A 15,000-nucleotide genomic window follows, 5' to 3' on the forward strand; every position below is an offset into this window, starting at 1 on the left:
GCATGTGTGTGTCTACCTGAGGTGTAGGTCCTCAGAGTACTTCAAACAGGCGTAGATGAACTCCTTGAGCTGACAATACGCTTTGGGGACGAACTCCGAGAAGGGAAGCTTCTTAGGGAAGGACATCTGGACAGACAGACAGGCAGAGAAACAGACAAGTAGCGAAGCAGACAGGTGGAGAGAAGGAGAGACAGACAGGTAGAGAGAAAAACAGGTAGAGAGAAGGACAGACAGAGCGGTAGACAGTCAGGTAGAGGGATGGGCAGGTAGAAAAACAGACAAATAGAGAGACAGACAGGTAGGGAGAAGGACAGATACACAGGATGAGACAGACACAGAGACAAACAGAGAGAGACGGCGAGACAGACAAGTAGAGAAACGGTAGGTGGAAAGACAGGAAGGTAGAAAGGACAGAGAGAGAGAGAGAGAGAGACAGGTATAGACGCATTAAGACACAGACAGATAAGCAGCCTCGATAATTTGTCAGATAATAACTCCATATGGGAAGAAGAACGTCTCTCTCGCCCCCTACGGGGGGACGCGGAACTGCGTCTCCTTACATGGAAGTCAATGGAAGAGCAGAGCAACTCTCAAAATTATTATTATTATTATTATTTTTTTTTAAAAGCTCCCTTCGCTGTGATTTAGTGTTATGTTTGTTTGTTATCGTTATGTGTGTTATGTTTTATTAACATATGAAAGTACCGCAAAAAAAACGAACCAAAAAACATTGTTCGATACCGGAGCACAAACGTGCCAAAAAGCAGGGAGTCGTAAAGTCGCACCTTCTCTAGCTCGGGGTCCTGCAGGGGAAACTGGGCGGTGTAGTTCTTGTATTCCTGCTCCGTCTGAACTGGGATGGGGCTGAAGTTATCCTGGTCCAGGATCTGCCTGTAGAGGCGGGGGAGGGGGGTGGAGGTGGAGGAGGGCGGGAGGGGTGGAGGAGGGGTAGACATATCATCACATCAATCTGAATCGATGTCATTGTTCTGAAACAGAGATCTAAGTGTTATTCTGACAAGCTTCCTCACGTCTCAGTGGTTTGCAGGACGCATGTTCCAATGAACATCCAAGTGAACCTGACCTCTGAACCCTGTCAAACCAGACCCGACGCCCTTCCTCAACATTTTTAAAGCGAGAATATTTTTAATTTCATTTTATTAGAGTGGCCTCGCGGTGACAAAAAAACAAAAAATAAAAAATAAAGTCCCCGGAGTCCATTCCGCCTTCCAATCGCACAACGTTTCCTGTGCCGCCCCGGCTGCCCCGCGACCCCAGTGCATCGTGGGTAAACCCGCGTGCTCGGAGGCTTCCGACCGTTCTCCCCCAGACACCTTCTTTGGCGGCGGCCACAGGGTTCCACGTTGGTTTGGTCCAGAACACACTGTTCCAAAGCCTTTCACGAGGCTCTTCTGCTGTTTCCTGTAGCGGTGAGGTCAGAGGAAAGGCTTCTAACCATCTATCTATCCTTCCGTCCATTCATCCATCCATCAATCCATATCTATTCCATCCATCAGCTATCCATCATCTATCAATCCATCCATCCATCATCTATCCATCCAACTATCCTTCCATCCATATCTCCAGTTTCTATCTATCCATCCTTCTATCAATCAATCTATCTATCTATCTATCTATCCATCCTTCTATCAATCTATCTATCTATCCATCCATGTCTCCATCCATCCTTCCGGAACCTCTGCCGTGGACGTCTTTGTGTCCACGTTGTGTTGTTGTTGTTGTGTGAACAGCTTCAGTTTTCTCTGATGTTTGGCTTCCTCTGAGCCTTTCACACCAGTTTCCCCCCCCCCCAGCTTGTCTGGAATCCCTCCGCGTCGTCCGTCTTCCAGAAGTGGGTTTGAGTTTCGCCGTTCCATTTCCCTTCCCTGTTCTGACGATGTGTCGTGACAGTGGGAACGGGTTCCTTCGAACGTTGAGAATTTTTTATCTTTTTTTGTTACTCGCTCCTCGACGGCGGAAGTGAACCACCTCCATGCTGATGTCCCCGACGTCCTCCGACAAAACTCTGATGTGCTAGACACAACGGCCAGCCCACGCACACGCACACACACACACACACACACACACACACACAAACACACACACACACACACAAACACACACACACAAACCCCATTGGGGGTCATTCTGTGGTTTTTCCTCCGTTGGAACGCCAACACGCAGCGTTCCAACGTTCCATTGAGAGGCCATGAACCGTACAAGTCCCCCTCTCTCTCCTTCTCTATGTCTCTCTCTCTCCCTCTCTTTCTCAACAATGCAGTGCCGCATTCCTGACGCTTCCTCACAGCTATGTGTGTGTGTCCCACTGGAATCTTTGGACAGAAGCAGTGGTAAAACAATGGCCCTCGATTGGCACGCAACAGTGCAAACACACACACAAGCGCGCGTGCGCGCACACACACACACACACACACACACACACACACACACACACACACACACACACACACACACACACACACACACACACACACACACACACACACACACACACACACACACACACACACACACCAAGGTTAGTGCCCATTCTTGGGGGGGCAGAGAATGTTCTGGATCTTGTTTTAAAAACACTTCCTCTCTCTAGCTGCTCATAAAACTTCAAAACCAAGACTTTTCCCACAATCCGGCAGCGTGTGTGTGTGTGTGTGCGTCTTGCATTTGTTTTTTTGTGCATTTGTTGTTCCCACAAACGAACTGTGCCCTTTTCAACTGAAGAAAAGGGAAGTCCAGCGCAAAAAGAATCCCACGCAAGAAACCGATCGTCAGCACACACACACACACACAGGAACAACTGAGGTCTTACCTTTGAGTAACCTTTAAAAAAACAGACACAGACAGACCAACACACTCAGCTAGTTTACATGCAAACATTAACCACAATAAGGCTTTTACATGTGTTAGGATTAGGATTCGACCAGCACAGTTTACAGGCTTCCGGTTGTCATGGAAACAGGCTCCGGTTCAACCGTTTCCGGGTTTAAATGCACGTGGCGTGAATCTCAGACCTTTTGGTGCATGCATAGACCCGTGTGTGTGTGTGTGTGTGTGTGTGTGTGTGTGTGTGTGTGTGTACCTGAAGGTGGCGTTCCACCTCTTGAGCAGGATCTCTCCGTACTGCTCCCTCATCTCCAGCAGCATGTCGAAGAGCTGGGACACCGGGAAGCCATAACCCTGAAAGAGGCATGGAGGGTCACGCGACGGGACAGCGGGACGCCCAAGCGACGGGACAGAGGGACGCTCACGCGACCCCATGGAGACGTCGATGTGACCCCGTCAAGGTTTTCTCGCTCGTTTCTCATTTCGCGTTCTCTACATTTTTACCTTCACTTACAGTTCGGCTCTGGTGGCCAGTGGCACAACGTTTTTTTCAACAAAATACAATCGAAATTTTTGGGAAACTAGTCTCGTTTCCCCCAAAAAGCTCAGATGGAACCAGGTTGACGTTGCGTGTCCCAGTTCGCGGCCTCTTCATTGTCAGCATTGGAACAGAATCCTCCGAACGCAACGACCCATCGGATGAAATGAACCAAAGTTTGGCGAAAATTGTCAGCAAAACAGAAGACGGTGGGACCTCAGATGAGGAGGAAGCAGAGAAGAGGAGAGGAGAGGGGGAGAGAAGAGGGAGAGAAGAGGAGAGGAGGGGGAGAGAAAAGGAGAGTAGAGGGGGAGAGAAGAGGAGAGGGGGAGGAAAGAGGAGAGGGGGAGGAAAGAGGAGAGGGGGAGAGAAGAGGAGAGGAGGGGGAGAGAAAAGGAGAAGAGAGGGGGAGAGAAAAACAGAGGAGAGGGAGAGAAAAGCAGAGGAGAGGGGGAGAGAAGAGGAGAGGAGACGGGGAGAGAAGAGGAGAGGGGGAGAGAAGAGGAGAGGAGAGGAGGAGAGGAGAGGAGAGAGGGGGAGAGAAGAGGAGAGGAGAGGGGGAGAGAAGAGAGGAGAGGGGATAGAGGAGGAGAGAAGAGGGGGAGAGAAAAGAGGAGGAGAGGGGGAGAGAAGAGGAGAGGAGGGGGAGAGAAGAGGAGAGGTGAGGGGGAGAGAAGAGGAGAGGAGAGGGGGAGAGAAGAGAGGTGAGGGGGAGAGAAGAGGAGAGGAGAGGGGGAGAGAAGAGAGGAGAGGGGGAGGGAAGAGGAGAAGAGAGGGGGAGAGGAGAGGAGAGAGGGGGAGAGGAGAGGAGAAGCCGAGAGGAAAGGTTGAAAAGGGAAAGTTGAGAAGAGGAGGAAGGAGGAGAGAAGGGGGAAGAGGGAGGAGGGGGGAGAAGAAAAGAGAGGAGGAGGAGGACGGGAGAGGGGATAAGAAGGAAGGAAAGAATAGGAAAGAGCGGAGGCAAAAAAAGAGAAAATGAGAGAAGAGGGCAGATGGGGAGAAGAGAAGAAAAAAAAAGAGAAGAGAATAGAGGAGGAGAGGGGAGAATTTAGCCGTCCAGTGACACCTCATCATCCCATCAGGGCAGCTCTTGGCCTCCCCTCCCTCTATTCATCCCTCTCTTCTTCTCCCGCTCCCTCGCTCTCCGTCACTCATCCCTCGCTCGTTCCTCCCATCCGGCCGTAGCCCACATCCCCTCTCCGTCGCCGTCCTCCCTTCATCCTCTCATCCGTCACACTCCAACCCACCCTGCTCATTTCATGCTTTTATTACTGTGCAAACAAAGAGAACGAAGCGAGGGATGAAGAACTCTATCTCCTCGGAGGAGGTGGAGGGATTCTGTCCTTCTTTTAATTCCTGCTGACTCTGCAGAGTGGAACGATGCGTTACTTTAAATTACTCAACGTGTTTTGAACATGTTGGATGAGTCTCTGAGGAAGCACAACTGCCCCATGTCTCCGCCAACGTAGCAACAGAGTATATGTCAATATTATTATTATATATTATATTTGTGTGTGTAGGTATTTTACTTTCATTAAACAGATACACACACACACACACACATATATATACACACACACACACACTGTATATATATATATACACACACACACACACATCTATACACATAAATGTATGTTTGTACGCACGCACGCACACACACACACGCACACACACGCGCGCGCTTCCTACCTGCAGTGTGTCAGCAAACAGGACAATGAGGTTCTTCAGATCCAGCAGCAGGTCGGGATCATCACAGAACGACTGGAACAAGCACAACGCCGTCAGTGTGTGTGTGTGTGTGTGTGTGTGTGTGTGTGTGTGTGTGTGTGTGTGTGTGTGTGTGTGTGTGTGCGTGTTGGGGTGTGTGTGTGTGTGTGTGTGTGTGATTTCCGTCCTCGTGATGACCAACCCCTTGACAGCCCGCCACCGCTGTGAGGACATTCTTGGCCGTGAGGACATCTCAGCTGGGTCCACCGAACCACTACTGCAACGTGTGTGTGTGTGTGTGTGTGTGTGTGTGTGTGTGTGTGTGTGTGTGTACGTGTGTTATATGCGTGTCCTCACAGAGTGTGTCCTCAGCGCTGCAATGGTCTTGGACAGCGCCAGCTCCCAGAGCTCCTCAACGTAAGCCCGGTTCACCAAGCCCTGCGTGGTGTGGAGAATGTGGTCCTCCACCACGAAGAACCTGGATGGAGGGATGGAGAGAGGGAGAGAGAGATAGAGATGGAGAGAGAGGGAGAGAGAGAGAGACAGAGAGAGAGAGAGAGAGAATAAAGAGTCAGAAATGGTGAAACACAGTGTCGTCCCAGCCTGGCTGAGCCGTCGGGTGAGGAGACGGACGGAGAGAGCGGGCGATGGAAGAATAAACACCATCGTCAGGCGGGGACGTCTCATGGAGAACGGCCATCTTAGGAACCGTGACGAGGCCCTCAGAAAACTCCAACCAGATTAATACGTTTCCTTCGTGACTGTACAGGTTTCATGTGTTCGGGGAGGCAAAATATTGACATTTTTGGGGTCGACTGATGGCAGGGCTCTGGACTAACTTTTTCCAAGAGTAGTGCTGGTGCTCCCGACTGAAAGTTTTAGCAGCACCTCTGAAATTGACGTGCAACGCAACACATTCTTGTTTTTTTTGTTCCTAACTGTATTACTGATAAATGTTTTGGTAAACAGACAATTTACAGAAATAACAATGTGCTGTTTTATTTCCAAAGGAAAACGTTACTCAGGTTCACACTGCAGGCAAAAATGGCCGAAATCCGATTTGTTTTGCTCATACATGACCCAGATCAGTTTTTCCTCCATGACCGCGTGAACAGCACATATCAAATGGAATCTGATCTCTTCAAATCGGATTGGGGCCCCTCCAATGTGTGGTCCTGAATCGGACACAGGTTGGATTTCTTTGCAACGCGAGTATGAGCAGTCGGAAAATCGAATCGGAATTTGGGCGACTTCCGCGTCCCTCTAGATCAGGGGCTCCCAAACCTTTTATTATCACAGACCAGACGGCAGAAAAATGTTCACGGGCCATGGAGGGTGGGCGGGGGGGTGACTGGGTGTGTCCCCGTTACACATGGAGGAAAATAAATACATTAAATACATCTACAATAAAAGAGTATAAGGGTCACGCAAAAACGTTGGGGCCGGCAAGCATACCGGATAGACCGGATATATAAATAGTGTGAGTGTGTGTGTGTGTGTGTGTGTGTGTGTGTGTGTGTGTGTGTGTGTGTGTGTGTGTGTGTGTGTGTGTGTGTGTGTGTGTGTGTGTGTGTGTGTGTGTGTGTGTGTGTCCTCTGACAGAGCGATCGGGGCGCAATTTGCACGCATTGTGTTTTTTTGATTTTAGATCTACTTTAATTGAGTAAATTTCCCTATTGAAAGGAAAAATAAAGTAACATCAGCACACAACTGCATTACTTGAAAAATGAATCTATAGTTTGCATCAGGGAAAAGCGAGAGGGGGACATGGAGTCAGAATTGATGACGAGTCAGGATTTCCCACAGAAAGATCGGGGACTATCTTGAGAGATTTTTTATGAACGAAACCCATTTGTACTTGATTGCTTTTCATATACTTCACATGTTACATTGGTATCGGTAATGAAAACTTCAACGCCCCGCCTCTTTTAACACAGTGGATTTCGAGCGGCGCGCTGCAAGCGCTAATGCTGAGCGAAGACGGGCGTGGCGGTTGCAGCGCACCGCTATATCTCCGGTGTTGCGATAACCTAAAACCCCACGTCTCAGATCACAATTTCCGTGTAATAAACCACGTCCATCCCAGCCCTGGATGTCAAGAGTCTACAGAAGCAAAAGCTATAGACTGCAAACAAAAACGCTTTGAAATCCCTTCGCAAGACAAGAAAACGCTGACCCTCGTGTGCGAAGAACGGGGTGAACGGAGGGAGGAGTGGATGGACAGAACAGATAAACGGATGGAAAAAACGGACGGAAAGACGGATGGGCGGGGCGGCCGCGCGGCGCCACGGGCAGACCGCCGAGTCAACGGATAAACAGACTGGTGGATGGAGGAGCGAGCAGGGCGGTGGAAACGTAAGCGGGTGGGCAGACGGACGAACGGAAAGACGGAACGAGTGACAGGCCGACGGACGGACAGACTCACCCGACGATTTGATTGAAGTAGTGTCTGTATCCCTCCAGAGTCTCGTGCTGCGGCCAACGACAAGAAGACGAAAGGAAGACGGAGGGAGGGGTAGAGCAACGAAAAGACAGGAGTCGAAGGTCATGACAGAGAGGGAGAGAGAGCGAGAGAGAGAGAGACAGAAAGAGAGAGACAGAAAGAGAGAGACAGAGACCAAAAAAATGCAAGAAGCGAGCACAGGGATAAACACACCTTTTCAAATTGTGTTCTTAACAATTGCTAAATTAAACAAATTGATATTGTCCAAAGAATTCAACTGATCACAACTAATAATGGTCCCGATTTGATCAATAATCAAATTTTTGTGTCGTTTATTATTCTTTGTTATGAGTGGTCGTGGTTGTGTGTGTGTGTGTGTGTGTGTGTGTGTGTGTGTGTGTGTGTGTGTGTGTGTGTGTTCAGGATATATGAATCTTCTTTTTTTTTTTTTAAACAATATGGAAGCTCGAACAACATCTAACTGAAGGAGTTCCTTAACTTGACAAAAAACAGGGCCCAAATCTGGTTGCCCGGTTGGCCCGGGCAACCAGATTTGGGCCATTGTCAACCATTTTGTCTGGTCTGGCTGCCGACCACATTTCAAAAAAGTGATATAAGATTTTGTCATTCTCGCTCGGTCCTTATATGAAGCTCAGAGAACTGCCGCACTTAATGTTATACAGATTTAAAGATTTAACAACACTGCGTTGTCACAACCTTTACCACAGCGCCAAGCGACATCGCAATGCCCATATAGGGATATATCGCCCGGTCCTAATGTGACGTCCATAGAGCTACAAGCTAAAGATATTCAACTTTTACTTAATACACACACACACACCGTGTGATCATGATCGAGTACTCACACCTCATTTCATTAATATCCATATCACGATATCGATATTATAACGATACATCGACGGTATAGGGCGTTATATGAAGCTAAGGAATACATACGATCATGTTGTTCGACAAAACTTTCATCAAGCTTTGAGTACATATATCCTGTATATGTCGGGGGCTGTGGTGTCAGTCGGATGGGCCGTACCATGTTAAAGTGAGGGGGGGGATGTTCGGGAGGGGTCCGTGCCGTGTTAACGTGTGTGGTATGCGGATGTTCGGGTCGGGAGGGGTCGTGCCGGTGTGTAGAAGTAGTGTGCGTGGGAGAGGGGGTCGTACCATGTTAGAGTAAGGAGGTGGGGTGTACCATATTAAAGGTACACCCCACCGTACCAGGTTAAGAGTAAGTAGGGTGTACCATATTAAAGGGGGGTGGGGGGCGTACCATGTTAGAGTGGGGGGTGGGTCATACCATGTTAGAGTGAGGCTGCAGTACAAGTCGGGCCTGTTTCCTCCTCTGCTTTCTGTAGTAGTTCTCAAACACGTCACGCAACCCCTGCAAGACACCGACTGCTGGTTAGAACATTTTATGGATGGATGGATGGATGCATGGTTTGATGGATGATGGATGGATGGATGGATGCATGGTTTGATGGATGGATGGATGGATGATGGATGGATGCCAACTGTAATGGATTCATGGATGGATGGATCGATGGATGGATGATGGATGGATACATTGGTGGATGATGGATGGATGGATGAATAGATGGATGGATTCATAGTAATAGACTTGGGTATATATACTTGAACTTTCAGTACCCCTGCCCCAAAACACATCTCTCTCAGGACGGAGTGAAGAGGTCGTGGTCGTGTGTTTTATTCAACGGTCATTGTTCGGCGCCGAGCCCGACGGGGGAAATTAAAAACAATCAGGGAAACAAAGTTGGAAAGATCAAAACCCCTCGTCCGGACCTTCGGGGGTTTTGACGCTTTGTCAAGCGTTCCCCGAGGCGCCGCGGTTCAGCCCGGGGTCGAAAAACCGAAAACAAAAAAACAGGGGAAGGGAATCCGGAGGACGCGAAATAAAAAAAAAATGGACGTTTAAATTTGGACCGTGAAATGAATCGACTCAAGCCAAAGCAGCGGGTGGGGTGGAAGTCAAGCGACCCCTCCATGGAAGGAAAATCTGCTTTCTATGTTCTAGAATCAGCCTGTTATCAGAGTGATACACAGTAAAGGTCAGCAGACACAGACACAGACACAGACACACACAAACACAAACACACACACACACACAAACACACACACACACACACACACACACACACACACACACACACACGCACACGCACACGCACACGCACGCTGGTGGTCTGGTTTTCTGGAGGGAGAGTTAGGTCAGTGTCCCAGCCCTGGAGCCTTATCTTTGGCCAAGCTGTGCACTGCGGAGAGGGAGGGCCTGTGTTTTTGGAAGATAGGATTGGAAGTGGTATGCAAGGTCAGTGTGTGTGTGTGTGTGTGTGAGATAGGCAGCAGATATGTTTAGTTCTCTAAACATAGTGTGACCGATGACGCCAGTGTGAACTGGACAGCAACCACTGTCGGGCACCGTAGACTTAATGGACCCTCAGTTAGAGACGCATCCATGTGCTTTATCTCCCTCTCTCCCTCGTATGGAGGGTGGAGGTCACGGTCATGTGTGTGATGCCGGCCGTTTGTCAGCCGACTGACAGTCATTGGCAGGCGATTGGCAATCAATTGGTGGGTCCATTGGAGGTCCGCCGGCGGGGTCATTGGAGGTCCAGTGGCAGTCTGTTGGCGGGTCCATTGGTGGGACCATTGTAGGTCCACAGGAGGTGAACTGGAGGTCCATTGGCGGGTCCATTGACTGTTGATTGACAGTTTTCCCTTGAACAATTAATGAACTTCTGACCTTTTATCAACAGCCTCTCGTCAAAGAATGGAGGGAGCACATTTAGGGCGTTTTAGGGGGAAATTTCGGTTTGGAGCAGAACAGAAAAGGACAGAACCCTTGAGTGCAGAGAGATGTGTCTGGCTCCGTCAGCCCTGTTCAACGATCCCCGCATCATCCATCACTCACAGAGCTACAAGCGCTTACTTTCACAGTGGCGGCTTTCTCCTTCGGCCCGGCCAGCGTGCGCACGCACGCGTGTGTGTGTGTGTGTGTGTGTGTGTGTGTGTGTGTGTGTGTGTGTGTGTGTGTGTGTTTAACCAAGGCTTATTGTTTAATACGACTGCTGCTCTTCACGGCTGGAAGACTGGACTGTAAACATGGAGAGCAGAGGGGGGATGGATGTTGGAGACGGAGAGAGAGTTTGGGAGGAGAGACGCCTTGATTGCAAACGATATTCTATATCCCCCGCTTACAGTATAAATAAATACTGTCGTGGGTGTGCGCGCGTGGGTGTGCATGTGTGCTCGTGCGTGCATGTGTGTCTACGCGCGTGACTAACTCAATCTTGATGTTCTGGAAGAAGAAAAAATAAAACAAATCCGAGGGAAAAGCGAAGAAAGAGTAAAAAGTAGAGAGAGGGAGAGACATATGCCAACTATCCATTTGCCGCCTTGCAGTAGCTCGTCGTCTGGCCCCACACACACACACACACACACACACACACACACACACACACACACACACACACACACACACACACACACACACACACACACACACACACACACACACACACACACACACACACACACACACACACACACCACTCCTCACCAGTGACTGATTACCAAGTCATTTCAAAGATTAGTTCCTGACAAACTAATCCTTCGAACTGAACTCATCGTACTGAGGGACACTATAATGAACTCAAGAAAATTTTGTTGAATATTTCCCGAAACCTCAACAGTTTTGTGTCAAAACCGTCCCCTCCAGGAGTCCGAACTGGAGGGAACGTTAACATTATTATTATTATTTTTTTTTTAACAGCGAGTCAGAGCACCGTGCCCCGGACACGAGCACTGGTTTCTCTCTCTCTCTCTTTCTGTCCCTTTGGCCTCTCTCTCACCTCGCCCCCCCCCCCCCCCGTGCACTCTCTCTGTTCACTTTCTCCTTCCTGTCAGAGTTCATGCACTTCCTGTCCCCCGAGACACACACATACGCGCATGCACGCGCACGCGCACACACGCACACGCGCACGCACACACACACACACACACACACACACACACACACACACACACACACACACACACACTGTTGCAGTCGGGTTGAGGGTGAAGTCAGCATCACCAGTGGCGATAGCGAGATGATTTAAGAAGTAATTAAAATATTTATTAATATTTCTCACTATTATAATAGGCTAATTATCAGTTTAATTACAATTAAATATTACATTGATATTAGAAATTCAAATGAACTTAAAAATAAAATAAAAATTCAAATTAGAATTAAAAACACCTCAAATTCCAAACTTTCAAATGGACGTGAGTCCAAATTAAATTGCAAAATTTCATAATTCTACTCCACAGGTGCCTGCAGTTAGCAGGTATCAGAAGGAGAACTTTGTTTCCTTCTTTACGTCAACAGAAATCCCAAGAAAAAATAAAATCCCCCACCCCAACTCGATCGACGGGTCCGTGAGCCAGTGGGTGAGGCGGAGCACACGGGGAGGTGGAGCACACGGGAGGTGGAGGTGAGGCGACCGTTTGGGGTTTGGAGGGTGAAGGATCATTTATCGAGACCAAGTTGGAGGCATTCAAGTCCCCAAACGATGCAAGCTTGATATCTGATGTCAGCGGGTTCCAGACTGGACTGGCATCCATCTTTAATGTCAGTCTATCTATCTCACTGGAGGGTGGAGACTCAAACACCCAAAAAGGACTGATTATGATGAGGAGGAGTGTTGAGAGGAGGAGGAGAGGAGGAGAGTGTTGAGAGGGGGAGAAGAGGAGGAGAGTGTTGGGAGGGGCAGAAGAGGAGGAGAGTGTTGGGAGGGGCAGAAGAGGAGGAGAGTGTTGGGAGGAGGAGAAGAGGAGGAGAGTGTTGAGAGGGGGAGAAGAGGAGGAGAGTGTTGAGAGGAGGAGAAGAGGAGTGTTGGGAGGAGACGAAGAGGAGTGGTGGGAGGAGGAGAAGAGGAGGAGAGTGTTGAGAGGGGGAGAAGAGGAGGAGAGTGTTGAGAGGGGGAGAAGAGGAGGAGAATGTTGGGAGGAGAAGAGGAGTGTTGGGAGCAGAAGAAGAGGAGGAGAGTGTTGAGAGGGGGAGAAGAGGAGGAGAGTGTTGGGAGGAGGAGGAGAAGAAGAAAGGAGAGTGTGACAGGAGGAGAAGAGGAGAGAAGTGTTGGGAGGAGAAGAAGAAGAGGAGTGTTGAGAGGAGAAGAGGAGTGTTGAGAGGAGGAGGAGAAGAAAGGAGAGTGTGAGAGGAGAAGAAGAAGAAGAGGAGTGTTGAGGAGGAGAAGAAGAAGAGGAGTGTTGAGGAGGAGGAGGAGGAGAGGGCTTACCAGTACAGTGTAGATGTGAAGGCAGCAGTAGACAGGAGAAAAATCCACCAAGTCCTGAGCACCTAGAACCTGGAGAGAGAGAGAGAGAGAGAGAGAGAGAGAGAGAGAGAGAGAGAGAGAGAGAGAGAGAGAGAGAGAGAGAGAGAGAGAGAGAGAGAGAGAGAGAGAAGAGAGAGAGAGAGAGAGAGAGAGAGAGAGAGAGAGAGAGAGAGAGAGAGAGAGAGAGAGAGAGAGAGAGAATTTTATTTCACTTTTTAGTAAAAAGGTTTTTCCTCATCTTTCAAAATTCATGAAGAAATAAAGAAGGGCAGAAAGAAAGGAAGATGGCATGAGGCAAAGCTGGGTCAAAATGAACAAGGTGTGTGTGTGTGTGGTGTGTGTGTGTGTGTGTGTGTGTGTGTGTGTTTGTGCGCGCGCGGGCGGGCAGGGCTGGCATGATGCTTGCGCTGGCAACAACAAGGTCGTAACCTTGGCGACCGGGGGGGGGGGGGGGGGGGTCAAGCCTTTGTGAAGGTGGGTCGAGAGGAGTTGACAGGAAGTGAGCCGGCCAAGGCCCCAGGGGGCGGGGCCACAGCTCCACCCTGAGACCCGGAGTCTGGTTCTGCTCTAGGGCGGAGGCTTCCGTCCCAAACGTCGTTAAAAAGGTAACACAAATAAATAAATAAATAAAAAAGAACAAAAAACAGAACCGCCGACAAAACAAAGGGAGTGAGTAAGTGAGGAGTCGCACAGCATGATGATGGTCGACCCCACCCACGTCTTCCACCACCTTGAGGTCTTTCCTGCACCCCGTCCCTCTGGAGGAGAGGGTGCCCCGCCCTTTTTAAGACCCAGTTTCTGGGCTTTTGTTTGCCCTGCGCCCCCGAAAGATTTCAAGACTACTTGAAATCTACTACACCTCTCTCTACCTCTACTACACCTCCCTCTACACTGCTCTACCTCTACTACACCTCCTTCTCTACCTCTACTACACCTCCCTCTACACTGCTCTACCTCTACTACACCTCCCTCTACACTGCTCTACCTCTACTACACCTTCTCTACCTCTACACCACTCTATCTTGACTTCACCTCCCTCTAACTCATACACCTCGACTGCACCCTGTCTACCTCTACTACACACCCTCTAACACTACAAACCCTCCCTCGACTCTGCTCTACCTCTACTACACCACCCTCGAACTCTACTACGCCTCTACTACACCCTGTCTACCTCTACCCCCCTCCACTCTGCTCTACCTCTACTACACCCCTGTCTACCTCTGCTATACCTCCCTCTACTCTACTACATCCCGCTCTAACTCTACTACACCTCCCTCTTCACTGCTCTACCTCTATTACATCTCCCTCGAACTCTACTATGCCCTCTACTACACCTGGTCTATCTCTACCTCCCTCTACTCTACACTACCTCTACTACACCTCCCTCTACCCTAATACACCTCCCTCTACTCTACCGCATCCCCTCTAACTCTACCACACCTCCCTCTACTCTGCTCTACCTCTACTCCACCTCCCTCTAACTCTACTACGCATCTACTACACGCTGTCTACCTCTACCTCCCTCTACTCTACCTCTACTACATCCCCTATAACTCTACCACACCTCCCTCTACTCTACCTCTACTACAACTTCCTCTACCCCTACTACGCATCTACTACACCCTGTCTACCCCTACCTCCCTCTATTTTGCTCTACCTCTACTACATCCCCTATAACTCTACCACACCTCCCTCTACTCTGCTCTACCTCTACTACACCTCCCTTTGACTCGCCAACGCATCTACTACACCCTGTCTACCTCTACCTCCCTCCACTCTACCTCTCCTACACACCCCTCTACCACAGCTCCCCTACTCTACTTCTACTACACCTCCCTCTACGTCTACTATAAAACACCTCCCACTTCTCTGCCTCCGCTAAACCTCCCTCTAATCACCATTGTCATCAGTAACTTCATAAAAACACAGCAACATGAAAACACATAATTTAATCTGTTTTGCAGAGCAAGCAAACCGTTGCTTCCTCCCCGCCCTCCGCTCCCTTTGACCTCTCACCTCATCTTCCTCGTCTTCCTCATCCAGAATCCCAGAGTCCTGCTCGGACATCGGACTGCCGTTGTGACCGTTGCTCTCCGTCCCTGCCCCCAGGA

At 49.4% G+C, this 15,000-nt stretch overlaps 1 protein-coding gene across 1 annotated transcript in view; it reads right to left on the reverse strand.

Moving 5' to 3' along the window:
- exoc6b (exocyst complex component 6B) overlaps positions 1-15,000 on the reverse strand; it is a gene marked incomplete at its 5' end in the record, with an annotated part of 84,796 nt that overhangs the window by 40,825 nt on the left and 28,971 nt on the right. Inside the window, 9 exon segments of the mRNA XM_080023334.1 lie at positions 17-126; positions 786-891; positions 3,098-3,195; positions 5,072-5,143; positions 5,447-5,567; positions 7,515-7,561; positions 8,845-8,928; positions 12,848-12,916; positions 14,906-15,000. The exon segment at positions 14,906-15,000 is cut by the window's right edge and continues 112 nt beyond it. Of these exon segments, the coding sequence (XP_079879460.1) occupies positions 17-126; positions 786-891; positions 3,098-3,195; positions 5,072-5,143; positions 5,447-5,567; positions 7,515-7,561; positions 8,845-8,928; positions 12,848-12,916; positions 14,906-15,000 (802 nt within the window).

This window comes from Zeus faber, assembly GCF_960531495.2.
Source record: "Zeus faber genome assembly, chromosome: 22".
In the NCBI taxonomy this organism is placed as follows: Eukaryota; Metazoa; Chordata; class Actinopteri; order Zeiformes; family Zeidae; genus Zeus; species Zeus faber.